This window comes from Microplitis mediator, chromosome 6 (genome assembly GCF_029852145.1).
Source record: "Microplitis mediator isolate UGA2020A chromosome 6, iyMicMedi2.1, whole genome shotgun sequence".
In the NCBI taxonomy this organism is placed as follows: Eukaryota; Metazoa; Arthropoda; class Insecta; order Hymenoptera; family Braconidae; genus Microplitis; species Microplitis mediator.
Window position 1 is genome coordinate 3,344,321 of NC_079974.1, and position 24,798 is coordinate 3,369,118.

The following is a 24,798-nucleotide window of genomic DNA, read 5'->3' on the forward strand; positions in this document are numbered from 1 at the left end:
GACCTTAATGACCATAATATTGTGAGTTCTAAGTCTAATTACCTTTCCCTAATTACATCAGGTACATTTCTTCAGCCCCAAACTATAACTTTTCAATTACCCCCATACCCATTGTTGTGACAATTTCTTTTGTTATAAAATCCCTTAAATTTTAGTGTCTTGTCAATATTTCCTTACTTTATTCTCGAACTTCATACCCAACAGTTCGTCTGAGAATATTTCAAAAGTTACGGAAAAAACCAAATTGTGTTATTTCAAAGTGCTTAAGCTGTTCCAGTGCAGAGTAAGAAAGTTTCCAGTGAAGTTAAATTAACAGTGAAAAATTGTGAATAAAAATGGCTCAAAAGTGGTATTTCAACAAAGAAGAGTTGAAGAACTCTCCTAGTTCCAAGGATGGCATCAGCGCGGAGAAGGAGCTAGATCACAAACAACAAGCCGCTTACCTTATAACTGATTTGGGCAAGCGGCTAAAGTTGTCAGAAGTCTGTGTGCACACTGCCATTGTGTACATGCACAGATTCTTTATTCACCATTCATTAGCCAAGTTTCACCGGTATGAAATTGCCACGGCAGCGATTTTTCTGGCGGCAAAGGTGGAAGAAGAGCCACAAAAATCGCAGGCGGTCATCAGCGCTCTTCATGTCTGCCTCAACAAATACGAAGTTCACCAACTGGACACTACTTTTGCCGAGAACCAGGAGAAGGTCAAGGCACTAACTTCAAATGAGCAACTTCTTCTGGGAACACTTGGATTCAAGATGGGGGTTAGTCACCCTCATCATTACATCAAGAAATTCTGTGGGGGAATAAAAGCTTGCAAGGAATTATGCAAGATTTTCCTGCAGATGGCTAATTACACTTTACAGATGACGTCAATGTGCGTGAAATATAAACCGGCAGTTGTGGCGTCATTCTGTATTTATTTCACCATCCAATCATCGCAGTGGAAGATTCCCCAAGTCATAGACGGGAATCTTTGGTTTTGGCTCCTCGACACCAAAGTGACCTTCGATTTACTGATTAAGATGGACCGGGAGTTCAAAGCGGTTTTAGATAAAATGTCACCCAGGATAAAAAACCGGGTGATGGGATTATTTAAAAATCCATCGGTCAAAGTGACTGCAGTGAATCGGATAGCGACGACCCCCAGTTCATCGAATCCAGAAATCGTTTCCGGTAACCCTGAAGTCGAGAAGCCAAGGACTCGACGAAAAATCAGCTATCACGAGTATCGTGATAGACTGATGAAGAAAAAATCTGAATCAGATGGATCATCGACTTCTTCACCTCCTGATGTAGAAGTTCAGGATAATTCCATTGGAAGTACCTGCCAGCTTGTACCCTCAACTGAAGCGGATCTGGACCACAGCCGTAAGCGTCAAAATAATTACGACATGGGCAGTATTTTGTGTTCTGCTAAGAGACGTAAGCTTTTGTAGTTTCAATAATTTTTTGTACATAATTATTTATCATCCAGTTATTTTTTATTGTAAAATATTATTGTAGGTTTTATTATTTTCATAAATTAAATATTAAGTTTTTCATGTAAATAGTAAAATAGTAAATTATATTTTAAAAATTTACTTCTTATTTAATAAGTTTAATATATTTTTTGTAAATAATTAAATAATAATAATTAAAATTAATGATAATGCACCATAGACTTAATTATGTCTTTTGAAAAATAAAATATTAATAAAACGAAATCCTCTTTTTGTTTTGATTTTAATATAATTAATTATTTTATATAAGTAATTTTATTTTAAGAGTAATAATTAATTTTTATGACAGTAAAGTTAGCGAACATCTGACAATTTTTTAAACTTTGAAATAATAAATTAAAATGTTTACAAAATAAAAAAAAAAAATTCATATTTAGACAATTCGAAATTTAGTAGATGCATTTTTAAAAAATTTTATTACTTTACTTATTTAATTTTTTTAGATGTAATTAAAAAATTGTCGGATGTCTACTGCACTTACACTTAGTTAATTTTTCCAAATTAAATTTTTATAAAATTTTTTAATGAATGCAGAATAAAAATCAAAAATTTAATTCAAAATATCACTTTCTATTTTTAAAAAATACAAATTATCTTTGAATAAAAAATTTAAAAAAAAAATATGATCCTGAAGTTAGCAGACAGTTAAAAATTTTCAAATGTATTTTTCAAGAATTTAATTAAAAAAAAAAAAATTGCTCATATATAAAATTAAAAAAACTATAGGTGCAATTTTTTAAAATGTCATGTTTAAAAAAAAAATTCAAAAATTAGACGTCGGCTACTTTCAGTGTCATAAATAGGGCCAAGATTTTTGCTTTAATTTAAAATCAAGCAATAATAAATACTGGTGTCAAATTTTTGACATTACGGAAAAAATATTGGTTGTCGAAAAAAATTTTTTAAGCAAAAGTCCTAGGAAATTTAATTAAAAAAAAAAAATGTCTCTTATTATTTTTTCTTAGGTCTAAAAAGAGAGCCGTAATTTTAAAATTAAGATTTTCATAATTCTTAAAAATTTAAATTATTAAAATAAATGAATAGAAACTTTATTGATATAAAATTCTTGAATTTTTGAGGTCGGGAAGAGAAAAATCGGTTTATTAGTGGAAGCAGACAGAAAATATCGAAATATTCTTTGAAAATTATGAATTTTTAACTTCCCGCTAAGAAAATTGTAAATTTTCAAAAATTCGGGAAGTTATTGGTTTCGGTCCGATTTACAAAAATCGAATTTCCATCAGATGTCGACGTTTTGAGGTCCTAGGAAGCTATTCTGACTAATTTCAAGATCATATCCGAGTGTATGTATGTACGTACGTACGTACGTATGTAAATACCTGTATCTTTTGAACGGATGAACCGCTTTTGAACTTTAAGGTGTCATTCGACGCGGATTGTCAATATCTTGAAGCCGTGAGAAAATTGAGCTTGATCGGTAAGGCTCGTTCAGAGATATTCCAAAAATAAAATTTTTGCAAAAATGTTTTTTTTTGATAACTTTTAATGTGCTCGATGGATTGATTCCAAAATGAACTGGGCTCTAGAGCTTTATAAGCCGCGTCGAATGCCACCTCAACCATCAAAATCGGTTTATTCGTCCAAAAGAAACCGTTGTCGAAAGAATTAAAAAAAAAATTTTTTTTATTTTTTCTGAAATATCTCAAAAACGACTCAATAAATCGAATTCAAAATTTGATCAGCTTTAGAATTTGATAAAACGCGTCGATTGCCACCTCAACCGTCTCAATCGGTTTATTCGTTCGAGAGATATCGTTGGAGAAAAAATGGTTAAAAACGTTTTTTTTCGAAAACAACAGCATACAAACGTATTTTCGAGCTCGAAAATGTATTCACAATAATGTTTTCGAGGTTCTTGAGCTTGAAAACAGCGGGAAGTTTTGGGGCTGGCCCGCAGGGTCAACTGACAGACCGATTTTTTTTTCATTTGTTGCTTTCATTTTATACTCAATACTCTAATTCAGTATAATAAATTGCGATGTAGCCAGTAAAAATTTTTAAAATAAATTTAAATATGTTGCTTTGTCAAAATTACAAATTTTATAATGCCGTCATGCTATACAATACGTATAGTAATTTTTCTATAAAATATTACGTGAAAAATACCGTAAAATTCTCTAAGTGTAGATTGAAAAATTAAAATAATTTTATTTTATTATTTCTGTAAGTAAATTAATTACACTTGGGCACCCAAGATGTCAAAGAAAATCATCGAGTGTCAAAATGTTTATCACCGAAAAATTCCATATAATTTTTATAGCCCACCGAAAATTATACAAAATTTTTCTCGTGACTTTGATTACATTGTCATTGGATCGCAGATACCGACGCAATTACTATTGTTATTATTTTGCATCGATAACTGCGAGCCACTCACAGATGAGAAAATTTTTCCTCCACTGCTAAATAAGTTCTCATTGGGTCGCCAATACCGATGCGACTATTATTGTTGTTATTTTTTTCAGAACTAACTTCTAACATAAAGGGATTTTTTTTAACAAAATTTTTTAGCCAAAATGAAACACAAACACTAAATAAACATATAAAAACACAAAATTAAAACATATTAACAAACTTTGTAAAGTTTGCGAGCAAACGGGTACAAAATAATATAACTCAAGAAACATAAACTATGTAACAACAAACATGTAATAACTAAAATGATAAATAAAGAGAATTTTAAAAGTAAAGTAACTTTTAACAAAATTTCATGTAACTCTATCACTATTTTTTCTGATTAACCGCAACTCAAATTTTACCACCAATCTTCCCACACGGAAAAATTATATATGCGGCATATATTCAGTTTGCCCGAATATATACGGATATATAATTTTTCCGTGTGGGTTTCCCGACGGAGATTCGGGAGATCCGAACCCTGGTCCATCTTTACCATACCCGGTAAACTGGCTGCATACACCCCCAATCTTCAAGTCTTTTTAAGTAAAAAATGAACTTAAAAAATTGTCCGTGTAAAAAAGTTGCGGTATTCCACAGGTGATCTGCTGAATATCATGTGGAAGTAATATTTTGACACAAATATATGAATTCCAGATGAATTCCTGATGAATACACAAAGATAGTGTAGAAATATAGTTTGAGTGATAGATTGTATGAAAAATTCTATTGCAAAAAAAATTTTTTTTTACGGGGAATTTGGGAGTTTTTTTAGCGAAGTGATCTCGGAGTGACGTGGATTTTATGTCATTTCCAACTCACTCCTGTCCGGAGTTTCAACATTTCAATGAATTTATATTAAACTGTTAAACACTTCGCGAATTTTTTTTTTGTGTATTGACCTAAAAGAGCTTTAATTGGTAAATTTTTCAAATTCATTTTAGTTTAGAAAAAAAAAAAATTTTCTGTAGAAAATTTTTTTTCAGGCTGTCCATTATGCCCCAGATATCGCCGATCAGCTTTAAATATTAAAAATAACATGATTTGACCGAAAATGAAAAAAAAAATTTTACTAAATTTTTGAGGGGGGCCTTCATGCCCCAGGTTCCCCTATTACTTCGTTATAGTCTATCGGCTGAAGAGGAGGTCCCGTAAACATTTTGTTGGCACCGGGTAAATCCAACTGTTTCTTAAGTATTTTGGGCCAAGGATCACGACAATTGGGTCCATTTTGTTCAAAAGTGGTGCAAACAATTGTTTATAACAATTTAATTGTTTAAATCAAAATAACTCCCGAACGGCTGGTTTGTTGGGGCAGTGTAGAGGAAAAAAAATGTTCAGAATAGAAAAATACACAAAAAAGGTATCATGTGTTTTTTCTGCATCTCAAATATTTCGCGAGATATAATAAAAAAACGAGCCGGCGCTCGGACCTCTCCCTCGCGCACTAGCGACTGCCTGCGCGCGAGCTCCTTCTCCGCCAAATCGCGTCAGATGCTGGATAGGCCGGAATTTTTCTAAGTTTTTTGAATTACAAATCATAGAACAATAACAAAAAAATCGATTAATTGTTGATACTACCAATCGACAGCATTTTTTCTGAAACGAATTTTTGTCGTATCGTCAAAAGACGTTTTTTTTTTTGTTCACAAATGTTATAAACAAATGGATTTTTTCAAAGTCCAGATTGGGTTCAAAAAATCGAAAAAATGTCGATAATACCAAAAAACGTCTTTTGTGGATACAACAGAAATTTGTGTCATAAAAAATGCTGTCGATTGGTAGTATCGACAATTAATCGATTTTTTTTTTTATTTTTCTATGATTTTTAATGTAAAAAACTTAGAAAAATTCCGGCCTATCCAGCATCTGACGCGATTTGGCGGAGAGAGAGCTCGCGCGCAGGCAGTCGCTAGTGCGCGAGGGAGAGGTCCGAGCGCCGGCTCGTTTTTTTATTATATCTCGCGAAATATTTGAGATGCAAAAAAAACACATGATACCTTTTTTGTGTATTTTTTTATTCTGAACATTTTTTTTCCTCTACACTGCCCCAACAAACCAGCCGTTCGGGAGTTATTTTGATTTAAACAATTAAATTGTTATAAACAATTGTTTGCACCACTTTTGAACAAAATGGACCCGATTTTCGTGATCCTTGCCCCAAAATACATAAGATACAGTTGGATTTACCCGGTGCCAACAAAATGTTTACGGGACCTCCTCTTCAGCCGATGGACTAATTATAATAAAAATTTTTCTTGACCTAATTATGTTACATACTTAAACCAAGAAATAAAAATATTTAGTTCAAGAAAGTTATACACTTAATTAAAGAACTATGATGTTTTGAAACAATAAACGGTACGAACTCGAACTAAAAATAAAGGGAGTTGGTTTAAAAAATTTAAACTCTTGGTTTGAGTATAGTGTATTTCCTCTGACCAATCACACGAAAAATCTCAAACCAAGATTACTAATCTCAAGCCAAGAAAGTTTTCTCTTGGATTCACTCATAGGTGCTCCCTCCTTCGCACCCTAAGGAATAAATACTCCCCACTCTCTCTCTCATTCTAACACTAGCGCAGCAAATGGATTTTGAGTCCACATTTTTATTTTAAAGAAACTAAAAATTAAATAACTAAATTATATTATTATCATAAATTAATTAATTATTGTAAATAAACAATATTGAATAATTTCTCAATTTTTTTTTTAATTTTTTTATTTTTATGTCGAAATTAATTTATGAACGATCCATATGATCCCTTCAGTATTTTGGTAAAATGTCGGAACTAACATTTTTCTAAATTATTGGTGATACTATTTTAAATATTAATTCTGTATTTAGGATTTAAAAATGTGACTGACCACAAGGCCAGTGTGGCTCAGTATATGTGGGCAAAGTAAATGTAGCCTGGCAAAAGCTGGGATGGCTTAGTTGGTAAAGCTCTCGCGTGACGCCGAATTGATCTGGGTTCGATTCCTTCGTATAATTGTTTTTTCTCAATTTGTTTCAAATGCTTAACTTATTGCGAAACTTGCCTATCCCTTATAAATGCTTCTGATAAAGTATTTATTTGCTTCACAGCATTGTTTGTAATATTTAAACGAAAAAAAAAAATTGATCAATAAAAAAATAAAAAAAAAATAAAATTTTTTGGTTCGATAAATTTATTTGCTCTATTAAAGAAATTAATTTCTTGGCTGCAAAATTTTTTTTTGTTTGCGACAAAAAAAAATCTCTTGGCCAAGAAAGTTTATTCTTGTATTAAAAAAATTATTTTTCTTAGTACAAAAACTTTTTTGTTTTAGCTCAAGACATTGTTTCTTGACTTGATAAGGTAACAGTCTTTAGACAAGAAAAAAATTATTTTTCATGGTTCAAAAACTTTTTCGTTTTGACTCGAGATATTTTTTCTTGACTCAATACCGTAACAATCTTCAGCCAAGAAAAAAATGTTTTGAATTGAAAAAAAAAAATTTCTCGAACCAAGAAAAAAATTTCTTGACCCAAGAAAGTTTGCTCTTGGTTTAAAGAATTTCTGTTTCAGACTAAGAAAATGATGTCTTCTGCGAAGGAAATAATTTCTTGATCCAAATAATTTTTTACTTCAATAAAGTAAGAAATTTAACTTGGTTCAAGAAACTAAATTTCGGAGACATGTTATTTCTTGGTTCAAGATTTCCTTTTTTTCTGTGCAGTCAAAAAAGTTTGTCTTTTATAGACTAATTAATTCATTACAAATTTGCCAAAACATAATCTCTCAGCACAAGAATGTCTCTTTTGTAAAAAAACTATTTTTTTCTCTCAGTGAAGCTGTTAAAGTTAAACATGATGTACTATTCGATTCTGAAACGGTCATTTCTCTATGAGCTGAAATTAAAATGACAACAGATAAAGGTGAACAAACATAATTTTATGTCCATACTTATTTATGTCATTTTATTATTAAAAAATGAAAAAATGGTGTAGTGTTGATAATATTAAATTCGTTTGTGTGTGTATGTGTGTATATGAATAACGTTATATTCCATGACATACCGTTATTCTTTTTATGTGATCGTCTATTTAAAAAAACAAAATCTTATTAAGTATCGTTACTCGATAAAACAAAAATTAATAACATCACAATGGCAGATGAATATGTACATGACTTTTTAATTTCGTGTGACCTTGATAATTATCTAACAATTTTTGAGGGTAAGTAAATTATTCTATTTTATTAAATATCTTAGCTTTTCGCGGAATATCATAATATTTTTTTATTTATCATTTATTTTTTAATTGATGTTTAGAGAACGAGATTAATAAAAAAAAGTTACTCAGATTAAGTAATGATTTAATAAATAAGTACATCTCCAATCATGATGATCAAACCATTTTTAAAACGAAATTGAAGGAATTAAATACAGATGTGAGTAATAAAAACATTTCTCAATAATCTATTATCATTAATAATATATATGCTGTTATTAATGATGAAAATCAGGTAAATTTTATTGGCTAGCTTGAATTTTTTTTTTTTTTTTTTTTTTTTTTTTCAATTCAAAATCTATGAAAATGAATTTCGATTTCAATTTCTATCTAAAACTATAATAAAAGATAGTTAAAGAAAGTTATAAGAATGATTAGTTAAAGGTTCCAATTAATTTTTGGAGGGTTTCTATGAAATAAATTTAATTTTATTAGTATTAAAAAATTTTTTCTTCGTGTTTACTAACAATGTATATCTAAATTCGAATATATTAATTATTCAAAGTTTTTTTTTGATCAATTTTTACGGTTAGAGTGCTAAATCTTCGTAAAATTTTACTCTAAATAATTAAATAATTTTAAGATATAAGCAATGAATGGCAAGAAATGAAATTTTTTATTTGAATAGTTTAATGTTGCTAAAATGTATATTGCTATACGTAGTGTTACGTTCTGGCTTCATTTAAATTTAAATAAAAATTTTTAGAAATTTTTTTTTTGAAGTCTCGAATTATTTATTCGCCGCAGTGGGCGAATAAACGGTTCGATACTTCTTATAATCATAATTAATTAATAAATTAATAAATCGTTACTTTGTTGGCGATATTATTTTTATTCACCGTCAACAATGTAACGGAAATCTCTTGCGATACGAGAGTCGCCGTGGCTCGCGGATAGTCTGAACAGATGACGATGCATGAGACCCGGGCCACGACGATTCTCTCATAGGAAACCTGAGATGCAACGTTAACATTTTTGAAAATGTATAACACCAAGGAGTGACAGAATCAAGTCAGTCGATTGAAAGTCAGTCGTTAACAAGGCAGTCGATCACAAGATCTAGTAGAGCCAAGAACTCTACACAAACCTGCTGGCTTGATCCTGTCACTCGGACTTGAAGCAAAATATATATCCGTATTTTATTTAAATACGCACTCCTTATTTAAACTTTGGGCGCCGCTACGGGCAGCCCAAAAATCACATACCTCGTATTGGGCGCCGCTACTGGCAGCCCAATACTCTCACCTGTTCCGGGCGCCGATCCCGGCAGCCTGAACGTTTCCTTTCCGAATCCGAAATTCATGCTTCGAGGCTGATGACGCAGGAGGTCAGGATGTGCGGTACAGCTCGGTTGCGAGATTCGAGGTTTCATCGCGGACTTTACCGAAGGTCGTCCGAAAATTAAGTCGCTGGAAGTTATTGTTGAGCTTTCGAGCTCGTGTGTTGTTACGCCGTCGAGCTCGTGTGTTGTTGGGCTTTCAAGCTCTTGTGTTGTTGAGCCTTCGAGCTCTGGTGGTTTGATCGACGAATTAAAATTGCTTTCCTCTACGAAGGAACCGAGTCTTCGGGGCTCGTCTTGTTCGCGTTCAAAGGAGGCATCAAAGGAATTACTTGGGGCGAGCTATAGGGCCCACAATCGTCATCATGGTAAGTCAATAAACTTTTTTTTGCATAAAATAAAAGAAGGTCAACGGCTGACGCACCTGGGGTCTATTGACACCCTAACAACGTCAACCTGGTTAAATTAAAAATATTCTGTCGGATTAATAGATAAGCCAAAATGTAACAGTAGCAAGTAAACTTAAGTAATCTACATGAAACCCATCTATTATTCATCAATAAAAACGACAATTTTTACTCCAAGTTTTAGAGTTAAAGAAAAAACTACTTTTTATTTTTTCTCGAAGTAAATTGAACTGAAGCAACTGACTGCATTCACTGAAATTTTGCGGAAGTTTTAGAGAGTATTTAGAAATAGGAACTATAATTATTTATTAATACTAAGAAATAATAACTATCATTTACTTTCTAATATTTAGTCATTATATAAAATAATTTTTTATAGAATGCAAACCAGGAAAAAGATTACGATGATACCTTGTCAGTGATATCCAGTGAAGAAAACTTAGCTCCTGGAGTCTCGACTTCGGTTATTTACTTCAAAAAAAGTTGTTTATTTAACAAAATAACTTTACCTGAAATTAAAAAAATTCTTAGGTCCAATTATGCGACCAATTATGTAGTTCAAAACTACAGATCGGAAAACGGAATCAATGATTCTCAATCTAACTGCATAGTAGATGTGATTGCTAATAATCTACTACTCATTACTGAGGATTGGGAAAACCCGCATCATGAAGTTATCGCGAAAAGTATCGTGACTATTTTTCCGAGTGAAGACTTGTCGACTTATTATATTCCACGGATTTTGAAAAAAGAATCGCGAGAAAAAAAATTTCACCCCGCTCGAGGAAAGGTTGTTGATAAATTTAAAAATTTAAAATACGAGTGTCGTAAATATTCAGGTCGCAGCCGTAAAAGATCAAAAAATCAATCGTCAGATGAAAGTACAATTGATGAAATTCCTAAGCTTGATGGTGATGTATTTTTTATCTAACTTACGTCATTATTATATTAAAAAACAATGTTACATTCTTAATGAATTAAAAATTGATTTTCATTTCATTAATGAATTGAACTAATTAGTTGAATTTTTATGAAGATTCATAAATTATTATTATTATTTTTTTTTTTGTAGAACAAAGTCTGAGTGTAAAAGACAGCTTACAGTGGTTGAAAGAGTTTGAATATCCCAATGAAAATTTTCTAATACATTGGAATACTACAGCTGATTATCGTTTGAATTTGATTAAAAAAAGTGGTTCAAGAGTAGCGGATATTTTCACCTCGTGGCCAGTATTGAAAAATCCCCAAGTCGGTGTTCAATTAATTTTAGAAGACTTCAAAAAATTAGACCTCGTTAACGGAAATCCTATAAGCGAGTGGAATAGATTTATTCAATGTATTCGAAGCCTAATTACACCACCTAAAGATGACTATGTTAAGAGTTTGTGCGAAATAATCGATTTAGAATCTTCATCGAAAAGTACATTTTTTCAATATTTATTTACAGAATTATGTGCTCAAAATATGTATATTTCTAATTCTTGAAAATATAATTATTTCTTTTCTTTAGATTCGCGGGTTGTTGCACAGCTGTTACTCATTCCCCATCTAATACCACCAAAATCGAACTTGGCGAAAAATAATCAATCTAAAACAACCAGATGTACAACAAAACTTGCAAAGGATAGCCTTATAATTATTGTAGACGTAATAGTCCATCGGCTGAAGAGGAGGTCCCGTAGACATTTTGTTGGCACCGGGTAAATCTAACTGTTTCTTATGTATTTTGGGCCAAGGATCACGATAATTAGGTCCATTTTGTTCAAAAGTGGTGCAAACAATTGTTTATAACAATTTAATTGTTTAAATCAAAATAACTCCCGAACGGCTGGTTTGTTGGGGCAGCGTAGAGGAAAAAAAATGTTCAGAATAAAAAAATTAACAAAAAAGAGATCACATGTTTTTTTTGCATCTCGAATATTTCGCGAGATATAATAAAAAAACGAGCCGGCGCTCGGACCTCTATCTCGCGCACTAGCGACTGCCTATGCGCGAGCTCTCTCTCCGCCAAATCGCGTCAGATGCTTGATTGGCCGAAATTTTTTAAAGTTTTTTACATTGAAAATCAAAGAAAAAAAAAAAAATCGACAAATTGTCGATACTACCAATCGATAGCATTTTTTCTGAGACAAATTTCTGTCAAATCGTCAAAAGACGTTTTTTTTTTGTTCACAAATGTTATAAACAAATGGATTTTTTCATAGTCCAGATTGGGTTCAAAAAATTGATACCACCAATCGACTGCGTTTTTTATAAAACAAATTTTAGTGATGATTTTCGGAGAAATCCCATAGAAAAAATAGTTTTTTTTTACAACACCGAGTGCTGGGTCTATCTTTTCTATAGGATTTCTCTTAAAATCATCACAGAAATTTATTTTATAAAAAAAACGCAGTCAATTGGTGGTTTCAATTTTTTGAACCCAATCTGGACTTTGAAATAATCCATTTGTTTATAACATTTGTGAACAAAAAAAAAAACGTCTTTTGACGATTTGACAGAAATTTGTCTCAGAAAAAATGCTATCGATTTTCAATGTAAAAAACTTTAAAAAATTTCGGCCAATCAAGCATCTGACGCGATTTGGCGGAGAGAGAGCTCGCGCATAGGCAGTCGCTAGTGCGAGAGGGAGAGGTCCGAGCGCCGGCTCGTTTTTTTATTATATCTCGCGAAATATTCGAGATGCAAAAAAAACATGTGATCTCTTTTTTGTTAATTTTTTTATTCTGAACATTTTTTTTCCTCTACGCTGCCCCAACAAACTAGCTGTTCGGGAGTTATTTCGATTTAAACAATTAAATTGTTATAAACAATTGTTTGCACCACTTTTGAACAAAATGGACTCGATTTTCGTGATCCTTGGCCCAAAATACGTAAGAAACAATTGGATTTACCCAGTGCCAACAAAATGTTTACGGGTCCTCCTCTTCAGCCGATGGTCTATTAGTGAAGTAATCGAATCCAGACTAATTCAGCGTCGAGCGAAAGCTTTACTAACGAAGCCATCTCAGCTTTTGTTAGGCTACGTTTACTTTGCCCGGATATATTGAGCCACACTGGACTTATGGTCAGTCACATTTTTTAATTCCAAACACAGAATTTAGATTTTTAATTTTATCACCAATAATTTGGAAAAATTTTAGTTCCGACATTTTAGCACAATACTGAACGGATCATATGAATCGTTCATTAATGAATTTCGATATAAAAATGAAAAAAATTTTTTAATAAAAAATAATTTAGTTACAAAAAAAAAAGAGAAATTATTTAATATCGTATAATTGCATTAATTTATTTAAAATAAAAATATGGACTTAGTATCCGTTTACTGCTCCAGCGAAAAAAGAGAGAGCCAGTAGTATTCGTTTCTTAGGGTGCGAAAGAGGAAGCAACTATGAGTGAATTCAGGACAGAACTTTCCTGGCTGAGACTCTAATAACCTTAGTTTGAAATTTTTCGTGTGATTATAGTCAGAGAAAACACACTACTCTAACCAAGAGTTTACATTTTTTAAACCAACTCCCTTTATTTTTAGTTCAAGTTTATACCGTTTATTGTTTCAAAACATCGTAGTTCCTTGGTTCAAGTAAGTAACGTATCCCGAGTCGAAAAATCCACCCTCATTTCAACTTCAAAAACTTCACAAAACATCAACTAAACCTCCATAACCGCGCTGAAACCTCAAATGAACCTGCATAACTTGCCTGAGTCGAATATTGAACCTAATGTCAACCTTAATATCTTCATAGAACCTCAACTGAACTTCTATAACTTTATCATTTCAATCTTGTTTTATTTTTTATAAATTCTGAGTTGGGAATCTTACCCGCTTTTCAACCTCAAGAACTTCATAGATCCGCTGTAACTGCTTTCTACCTAAAATAAACCTCCATAACCTCATCATATCTTAATCTTGATTTATTGTTCATATATCTCAACATCATTTCAACCTCAATAACCTCACTACAACAATTCGTATTATTATTATTATTATTATTATTATTATTATTATTATTATTATTATTATTATTATTATTATTATTATTATTATTATTATTATTAATATCATTATTATTATTATTATTATTATTATTAATATTACTATTATTGAAACTAGAAATTAGTACCCCAAGCCGCCACACGTGGCGCATTAGTTTTTTGTGTTTACGAGATAAAGACGTAAAATAAAATATGGTTAAAAGTGACGTCTGATAAATATTTTGTAATTGCTACTGATGCGTAATTAATCAAAATAATATTGTGCAAAATATCCAAAACAACTCCTCCCTTTGCCTTAATTGGTGAATTGATTATGAACAGAAATTTGTTTTGCCTTGAAGTTACCTAAAATAAAACAAAAAGTGGACGCTGGTTATAATTTAAAAATGGGAAGATTAAGAAAAAAATATCAGTATTAAGAGGAGGAACCGAGTTTTAGCCTTAAACTGTAAGTAATTTATTAATTTAACAATATACTGTATAATTAGAAATTAGTATTATCAAATAAATGAGAAAAAAATATGTTTGCAATAAAATTTAATTTTTGAGGTTAGAATCAAATATTGTATTCTCGAATATTCTTGATTTTTTTATTTGAAGTGACTAATAGCTAATCAGAGTATATGTTTTTAAATTGAAAAAAGCATTTAAAATTCATCGTAAATATTTTATATATATATATATATATATATGTAGCAAATGATTTTTTGCAAAGTTAATTCTATTATTTTTACTTAAGGATATTCTCAGATAGTACCCCCCCCCCCCACACTTTTTAAAAACATGTAATGACTTTCAACTGTCATAACCATATTAATATTTAATTAATTAATTAAAAAAAAAATTAAAACTTTAATTGAAAAAAGGGCAACGTAAAAGTAATTTCGACAAGATATAGAATTTAAAAATAATTAATTACAGTTGATATTGTTACGATGTTGGCATCGTACGCCTCCGTTTGTCATCGGGACAGAACTGTCACATGACTAGTGCGGCAGTTCTGTCTATAAAAGAGCGCGTTAACGTGCGACCGGTGCTTTTTCGTAATTAGCTTTGAGTAGACAAGTAGTTCATATTCACTGCTAATTGTCGTGTAGTAAATGACCTGTTCGCTGATCGTCATTACTGCTTATTAATTTATTCTTAACTCATATTTGTTGGTAACTTGTCTAGTGTCCGCGGTAATTAGTTCAATAAATTATCCAGTATTTATTACATCACATTTGTTTGTAATAAATAATAGCTCATATCTGTTGCTATACCGAAGACGGTTATTTGGATAAATTAGTAGAAAGCCCTGTACCGTTAAGTACAGTAACGATATTGGTAACCAGTGTGTGTGTGCGACGTGGCATATTAGTTTATTATTAGTTCAATAAATAATTAAACTAATAACTGAAACCAGTGTTGAGTGAATTCACCTGTGCTTTCCCCAAGTCCACATTAGACAATTAAGGGTCTCCTCAGCCAATACATTGGGTATCAGTATCACGGTCCAAGGAGACGATTTCCAAGGATCAACTAACGCCTGTCCAAGGACATCCAGGACAACTTCCACCTCCGAACTCAATCTTAGGCTAAGTACTAGTATTAGTTTAGAATTGTAAGGCTAGTTCGGGTAAGTTAATTTATTGCTAAGGCATCATTAACTTCAAATCAGTAAGTCAGAGTTTCATTAAGAGCTAGCGGGGCAAACTTTGACCCACGAACTGCACCCTTCCACCACTAAGTGCAGGATAACGTACCCCGGCGTTGCAATATCAATTGAAAGTTAATCAAAATTTGTTAAATAAATTTCAGTAAATTTTTCATTTCAATTTTATAATTCGAATTTTTGAATTTTTTAGGCTAAAATTTATTCAACAAATTACGTTTAACTTCGAATTGATATCAACTGTAATTGATTATTTTTAAATTCTATATCTTGTCGAAATTACTTCTACGTTGCCCTTCTTTCAATTAAAGTTTCAAATTTTTTTGTAATAATTAATTAAATTTTGATACGTTTATAACAATTGAAATTTATTGAAAATTTTTAAAAAGTGGGGGGCACTGTCTGAGTGTGGCCTTAAGATATATTTTAATTTTTCAATGAAGATGATACATTTCGTTGTGATTATTGTGATGAATAAATATTTTTGCTATAATTAACAATAATTTATTTATGAGATAAGCACCAAATATGAGATATTTTAATTTTATTGCAAAAAATATTTATAAAAATGAATTCATTTTCATAATGTATAAACAATTTACATGTTACAAACATAATAATGTAAAATTTTTTTTTTATTTTGCACATGTAAAATTTCAAAAACTTTCCCTACGCAATTTTTAAAATTTTTTTCTAAACTATTTGATTAACAAATATCAAAAAAGTTTCAAAAATTAGTTGTCTGCTAATTCCAAACTCATCTACTTTCACGTTCATGAATTTTAATGGTATTATTACTTCTTCAGGTGATCAGAAAAATCTTGAGCTTTTGAATGTCGATTGACACCAATGGAAACATTAGAGATTTTGGATTAAAAAATTTTACCAGTGAGATTATTAAAAAGCCGAAAACTAATGCAACAAAGAAAAAGAAGATAAAACATCATTAAAAAATTCAGCTTAGACAGTTGCCCAAGTGATTGCAGAATCACCTTTAATCTTCGAATCTTTGAGCCGATCGACAAATTCGGATAATAACTAAATTAATAATGTTGAAAATAATAACAATAATAATAATAATAGTAGTAATAATAATTCTAATAATAATAGTAATTACAATTGATCATACTTAGAGCATCATAATTATTATTATTTATGTGTACGTATGTAGCCTTTTTTTTTTTAACTATACTTGATGTAATTTTTTATTGTACTAATTTTTATGTTTCAGCATCAGATAATATTAAATTAATAAAAATAAACAAGTGAAGATTTTTTTGGGAGTATCATTTTTAATTATTCGATTATTTCCTATTACTTTTATATCCCACACCTTGATATTATGGTAAGATTAGATTTTTTAATATCGATCACAAATATTAAATGACCTTCAGCTTGCCCTTCATAATGGGTACGATTAATTAATTTATTGATATTGATAAACTGTACTGTTTTTTACAGAGAAATAAAAAATATCAGTTTATTTTTTTTTTACAAGTATGTTAGTTTAATTAATTTTCGTTAAAGCATAAACTGATATTTCTTATTCATCCATAAAATACAGCAAAGTTTATCATTATCAATAAATTAATTACTCGTACCTATTATGAAGGGCAAGCTAAAGGTCATTTAATACTTGTGATAGAGGTTTATAAAGTCGAAATGAGGTTAAAAAAACCTCATTTCAACCTCAAAGCCATCTCGACCTTGAGGTTAAAGATGTTGAAATGAGATTATATTTCAACCTCACTTCAACCTCCTACCTGCAGAAAGGGAAATAAATGTAGCATGGAGGTTGAAATGAAGTTGAAAATTACATTTGATGAGTTCAGATTTAAACTTCATTTCGACCGCCTAAACCTCACTAGTTGTGAGGTTTAGGCGGTTAAAATGAGGGTGGATTTTTCGACTCGGGTACCTAGGTTAAGATAAATGTTTATTATACTAAGAAATGCAAGCTTTTAAATCAAGGAATTCTATTATTAGACCAAGTATGAAATATATTCTGGCTTAAGAATTTTTTTTTAAATTTAAGATTGACAATTCAAGAAATTAATTTACTTCGTTCAGAAAATTTCCGGTTTTTATTTCGCCCGCTGAAAAATATCTTTGTTGAAGGAAAATTCTCTTGAGTCTTATAACAGTGTAATAATCGTTACTATATAATACTATAGTTTTTAATATTAGAATAAAACGAACGACAACAGAAAAGTGCAAAAAATTTAATTCCACTTAAGGTCTACCGGCCAGTGATCGCCCCCAGAGCTTGGGAAAGAAAATCAACTTACATGTCGCTAATCTAGTGAAATTTCTGTTGGGATACGGAACTCTCTCTTTCTCTCTTACTCTTTTATTAGGAGAAATATCTCATACATATTTTTATTATACTGGCATTTTATAAAATACGGATGAATAGAAAATGCTATACTCGAATTTCTTAAAATAATTAATGTTAAGTGGCGCGGACCATGGAGAGACCACTTTCCAAGGGCGGACCATGGAGAGAGCGTTATTCCTCTCCAGTACTTCAAGTCGTCTCACTGGACAAAACGGCTGTCAATGTTTTTCGACTAAAATGATGAGAGTCAATCATAAACGGTCATAGTGGTTAAATCAGTAGTCATCAGTAGGCATTTTCACTGGTTTTAATATAAATTCTGTTGAGATATCGAATTTTCATTTTGCTGCACCAGATGAACAAGTTTTTGATTATTAAACTGACGGTATCAATGCTTTACTTGGAATGGTATTATTTATGTCTTTCACTTGAAAAATCAAAGAAAATGTTGCTCTTATTAATAAAAAAACAAAATAATCGGAAAAATAAAATTTTCTTGATTGCTTTATGTACGTATTTCATTTTTTAATGCTTTAGATTGTTAATAAAAAGTGAAAAAATCTATATTCTCTTAATAATAATGTAGATAGGGGAGTTTGGGACACGAAGGCTTCCTTAAGCCGGTTTTTTCTTTTTGTTAAGTCAAAACTCATTTAAATCTTGATTTTAATCACTGCCATTGATTTAATCAAGCGATGACATTGACTTCTGCCTTAACACATTTATGTCAGAGAACATATAATCAGTAATAAAAATGTAAAAGCTGCGCTTCTTCATTAATGATTTTTGACTCTTAACATTTCAAACTATAGCATAAAACGTAAGTTGTTAGAGCTTGGAATGCTCATAAAGCGGGAATTTTCAGATTTTTTTTTATGGTTTATCGTCTAAAAAAAAAATCCAAAAATTATTAGACGTCTGCTAACTACAGTATCAGTAATTATCTTTATTAGGCATTAAATAAATGAATATAAATTTTGGAAGAGTTTTGGACAAGGGTATGAGTTGAGGTATTTATAAAACTTGAGTTAGTTTTTACGTGTAAAATATTTGGTGGCCCTGAAAAGGGCCGTTTTCAACTCAAAGTTCGGGAACTTGAGTATCTATTTATCTGTATCGTCACCTAGAAAAACAGTCAGCTCTATCTGTAAAATTAGATTTCCGTCCACCAGTAGACGCAACAAGTCGGGGTCACTTCGTTTGAAGAAACCCCCGAGGTATATGTAATTGTCGTAGTCGGTGAACGGTTGTATTTTTGCAGGCAGTCTCAGTAGGTTACCTTCCTCATCCACCACACAGCATTCGAGCTCAAAGCTGATTTCGGAATGCTCGGATTTCAATGGCAGGATCCCCAAAGTGATCCAGTGTTCGTCTTCTTCGTCGTGGCTAACCTCTACTTTGAAGCTCCAAGCGTCGTTGACATGGAGACCTGAAGGAAACTCTAAAAATATCGGACTAACTGTCCCAGCATCGTTGATGAAAAGGAGTTCGTCGAAGTACTCCAGTTCAACGGAGTATACAGTTGTGTACGTTGAAATTTGGAAATTACAGTCCATGATGTGTCAATAAATGATGAATGTAACTTGCGAGGCGTACAGCGGAACGTTTCGAGCGTAATGACTGATACTGACCGTGTAAAGTATATATATCGATAAACTTTGACTACCCCCTCCACTAAATTTTAACCAATTACCGTAAAGGTAAATTTTACCCCCACTCCCTAAAAAGGACCAATCATGACGATATTGATTTTCTCTCTCCATTCTTAAGTTTTACTAATCAAAATCGAGAAATTGCATCAATATGAAATATTATCAATGTAAGTGGACTTCTTATAATAAATTAAATTTGCACAGGCATATAAATCTAGCAAAAATTTTTCTAAACTTCATCAATTTGACCCCTTCTGATTGTAATGACTGGATTAAATTAATAAAAGGAAAATTATTTACTGATTGAAAATTGAAGTGAAATAGCATTTGGTGGAATCTTTTGACAAATATTTTATTTACAAAATTACTAAAATCCCTATATCACGTGAACGAAGAACTTTAGCCACTTAACTAAGAGGACCTTTTTCGTAGCGAATAAAATTTTCTAAAAAATCGTTATTTGCAGTTTTTTTATAAATTTCGTTATTTAGTTAATATCAACTAAAAACTTAAATTATTATTAAGAAAATTATTTTCAGAACCAATACAGAAAAAACACTTAGAGTCCGAGTAAAACTATTATAGCCCACAGAAATTAGCCAAATCGGCGGTGCCAACTGGAAATTGATCGAAAAATTATGATTTTTTGAAATCTCGATACCAAGTAGGATAGTAAGAAATTCTAACAAGTATCTAATGGCGGTCTCAATTTGTTTATAAATAATAGGCAAACAAAAAAAAGCTTATTAAAATCTACAATTTTGCTTTTGGGTAAATCCCCGTCAGACTGATAGTTTATTAGTTATTAACAATCGAAGTTTTATAAACAAATTGAGCTAGCAAGCTGAAAAATCAACCGATCTCATTTTTTCTTTTTTCCACATATTTCTGGTAATAAAAGGAACATTTTTATCATTTTTCAAAATCTTTATCTCAAAAATTTGATTTTTAAAAATCAAAAAACCGCTTTTTCTTTGGAAGCCAATATCTCCGAAACTAAATTTACTACAGCACTCGCACCTATTCTAAAAAATCTAGAATTTAATTGCGACAAACTCGGCTATTCTGAAAGAAATTAATTTTTGATTGGGGTCAAATAACAGCGAGTTGAACTCGAGCGGATTTTCGATAAAGCGAGCGCGTTCGCTACCCGGACTGATCGTAGAGGGGGATATCAGTGAAGCACTACTGTTGAGTTTTTTCAATTTGAATTTAAGTTTTAAGTTGATATTAACTAAGTAACGGAATTTATAGAAAAACTGCAAATAACGATTTTTTAGAAAATTTTATTCGCTACGAAAAAGGTCCTCTTAGTTAAGTGGCTGAAGTTCTTCGTTCACGTGATATAGGGATTTTAGTAATTTTGTAAATAAAATATTTGTCAAAAGATTCCACCAAATACTATTTCACTTCAATTTTCAATCAGTAAATAATTTTCCTTTTATTAATTTAATCCAGTCATTACAATCAGAAGGGGTCAAATTGATGAAGTTTAGAAAAATTTTTGCTAGATTTATATGCCTGTGCAAATTTAATTTATTATAAGAAGTCCACTTACATTGATAATATTTCATATTGATGCAATTTCTCGATTTTGATTAGTAAAACTTAAGAATGGAGAGAGAAAATCAATATCGTCATGATTGGTCCTTTTTAGGGAGTGGGGGTAAAATTTACCTATACGGTAATTGGTTAAAATTTAGTGGAGGGGGTAGTCAAAGTTTATCGATATATATACGTCACACGGTCAGTAGCAGTCATTACGCTCGAAACGTTCCGCTGTACGCCTCGCAAGTTACATTCATCATTTATTGACACATCATGGACTGTAATTTCCAAATTTCAACGTACACAACTGTATACTCCGTTGAACTGGAGTACTTCGACGAACTCCTCTTCATCAACGATGCTGGGACAGTTAGTCCGATATTTTTAGAGTTTCCTTCAGGTCTCCATGTCAACGACGCTTGGAGCTTCAAAGTAGAGGTTAGCCACGACGAAGAAGACGAACACTGGATCACTTTGGGGATCCTGCCATTGAAATCCGAGCATTCCGAAATCAGCTTTGAGCTCGAATGCTGTGTGGTGGATGAGGAAGGTAACCTACTGAGACTGCCTGCAAAAATACAACCGTTCACCGACTACGACAATTACATATACCTCGGGGGTTTCTTCAAACGAAGTGACCCCGACTTGTTGCGTCTACTGGTGGACGGAAATCTAATTTTACAGATAGAGCTGACTGTTTTTCTAGGTGACGATACAGATAAATAGATACTCAAGTTCCCGAACTTTGAGTTGAAAACGGCCCTTTTCAGGGCCACCAAATATTTTACACGTAAAAACTAACTCAAGTTTTATAAATACCTCAACTCATACCCTTGTCCAAAACTCTTCCAAAATTTATATTCATTTATTTAATGCCTAATAAAGATAATTACTGATACTGTAGTTAGCAGACGTCTAATAATTTTTGGATTTTTTTTTTAGACGATAAACCATAAAAAAAAATCTGAAAATTCCCGCTTTATGAGCATTCCAAGCTCTAACAACTTACGTTTTATGCTATAGTTTGAAATGTTAAGAGTCAAAAATCATTAATGAAGAAGCGCAGCTTTTACATTTTTATTACTGATTATATGTTCTCTGACATAAATGTGTTAAGGCAGAAATCAATGTCATCGCTTGATTAAATCAATGGCAGTGATTAAAATCAAGATTTAAATGAGTTTTGACTTAGGTCAGAGCAATAATATATGGAATATCTGAGAAAAACATTAAAAACTAGGTTTTTCAATTTTTTGCTGACAATATGTATAAAACTAAAGAACAAGTTAGATGACATTATCTGATGATCGAAAGAGGCTATAAAGAGAAAAAGTTGGTATGATTCCAGACACATCTTAGCACATTATATTTTGATTTATCTGGAAAAAATAACATAAAACAATTTCATTAAATTATATAAATATTTATACAATCTTATAAAATTTTATAAAGTAAGATCTTAGTGAGGAAAGTAATAATTAAATGAAATTTCATATAATTGTATGAAATTTTATAAAGTTTTATCCGATTTCATAAAATTATAGGTAGCATTTTGTAAAATTTGATCAAATTTCACACGATTTGATAAAGTTTATTACAAATTATTATAAAAAATGTTCGAAATTCAAAGTAAATAGACAAAATTTTCAATGGCCATAAAAGAAAAATTTCATTTTTGCAGGTAAAATATGGTGATAAACAAAATGAAAATTATATTATAAAAAACATAATTGATTACCTAAATATACACAGGGTACCCCCAAGAAAATGTAGAAAAAAAAACAAAATTCTGAATATTGAATAAGTTTGATTTTATTAAAATTTTTTGTAAGTTATTTACATTAAGAAAAATTATATTTTACACAATTATTGGATGCAAAGGAAGATAATCAAGTTTTTAATAGTTTTTATCATAATACAAAAGTCTTTAACATTTTTCGACGAGCACTTGATTCTTGAAAAAGTTAAACGAAAAAAATTCAAAATAATGCTTAATTATATTTACAAAAGTAATTTTGGGATGGTTATAAAAGATTTAATACAAAAAAATTTTTTTTATAAAATTTTGGAAGTACCTTGTTTTGCCTATCCCGCCACCCCTTTCTCTTACATATTTATATATATATATATATATATATATATATATATATATATATATATATATATATTACATAATGTGATAATTTTAATTCAATGTTTTTAAACTTTTATTTTGTCAACTAGCAATTTAAATTAAATCGTCGTTACTCAAGAAACAGTTTCAAGGTTTCGCCATTAATTCAAAAATTTAAATCATTAAAAATCAATAAATTTAATTAATTTCAAAATTTTATGTCCATTAAACAGTCGATAGTTGAATTATTCAAATCTTTTTTTTATATATAATTATAAATTAATACTATGAAATATGGCTGATAAGGATTCATGAGTAATCATAAATATATAGCCACGAATTTATCTAAGCTTCAAGTGATCAATAGACGAGCGGAGCAGACTACGATTCTTCAATAACGAAAGCTAAGCAGCATCGAGGTTGGACATTAATTGGATGGGTGACCCGTCCCGGAAAAAAAATCATTCTATAAGACTTTATAAAATTTTACAAAATTTTATAAAACTTTATACTGAAAATGGCCTGGTAAAAATTTATGAAATTTTACAAAGTTTTATGTAATTTATAAATTTTTATAAAACTTCATAAAATTTTATAAAACTATATAAAATTTGAAATAAAAAGTTATTTGCCATCGGGTCAGCCTGATGAGTTCCTGATCAGGAACTTATCAGGATATCCCTATTCAAAAAAAGTTATTGCCATCAGGTCAACCTGACAAGTTCCTGATCTGGACCGTATCTGGATATCCTTATTCAAAAAAAAGTTATCCCATTCCTTCAAATATTTCATTTACAGGCTGAAAATTTAAAAAAGTATAAAAGAATATAATATAAATATCAATCACTGTACCACAGATTTTTCACTACTTTATCAGTTATTCTTTGACATCATAATGAATATTATATTAAAACTTGTGGAATGAAATAGACCATAAAAAAAAAATTGTAACGAAATAATTAACTTGACGGAAAATGGAAAAATAAAAATTTTTTCGTTACAATTTTTTTTTCGAGTAGTCCATTTTGCCCGACATATCAAATATTGACCTGAAATCTAATAAAAATATTATAGAGGTCATAACTTGACGGAAAATAAAAAATTTTTTTTTTTAATTTTTGGGGAAGGGGCCTTTCGTTCCGCAGCAAAAAAAAATTTTATTTCGATTTTTTGCACAATTTTGACTGATTCTTCTGAAATAGACGGAAAGTAAACGAATTTGATGGTTAAAAGCCACAAAAAGAAAAAACCGGCTTAAGGAAGCCTTCGTGTCCCAACCTCCCCTATCTACATTATTATTAAGAGAATATGGATTTTTTTACTTTTTATTAACAATCTAAAGCATTAAAAAATGAAATGCGTACATAAAGCAATCAAGAAAATTTTATTTTTCCGATTATTTTGTTTTTTTATGAATAAAAGCTACATTTTCTTTGATTTTTTGAGTGAAAGACAAAAATAAAATTATTCCAAGTAAAACATTGATACCGTCAGTTGAATAATCAAAAACTTGTTCATCTGGTGCAGCAAAATGAAAATTCAATATCTCAACAGAATTTATATTAAAACCAGCGAAAATGCCTACTGATGACTACTGATTTAACCACTATGACCGTTTATGATCGACTCTCAT

At 30.8% G+C, this 24,798-nt stretch overlaps 1 protein-coding gene across 1 annotated transcript; it reads left to right on the plus strand.

Annotated features, from left to right (window-relative positions):
* The first annotated feature begins 335 nt into the window (after positions 1–335).
* Positions 336–1,439, plus strand: LOC130670025 (cyclin-T-like). Its single transcript, XM_057473198.1, has one exon. The coding sequence runs from the start codon at positions 336–338 to the stop codon at positions 1,437–1,439; it is 1,104 nt and encodes a 367-aa protein (XP_057329181.1).
* The last annotated feature ends 23,359 nt before the right edge of the window (positions 1,440–24,798 follow it).

Excerpts from the sequence above, each read along its gene's own strand:
- LOC130670025 (XM_057473198.1), top strand. The coding sequence starts at position 336 with ATGGCTCAAAAGTGGTATTTCAACAAAGAAGAGTTGAAGAACTCTCCT.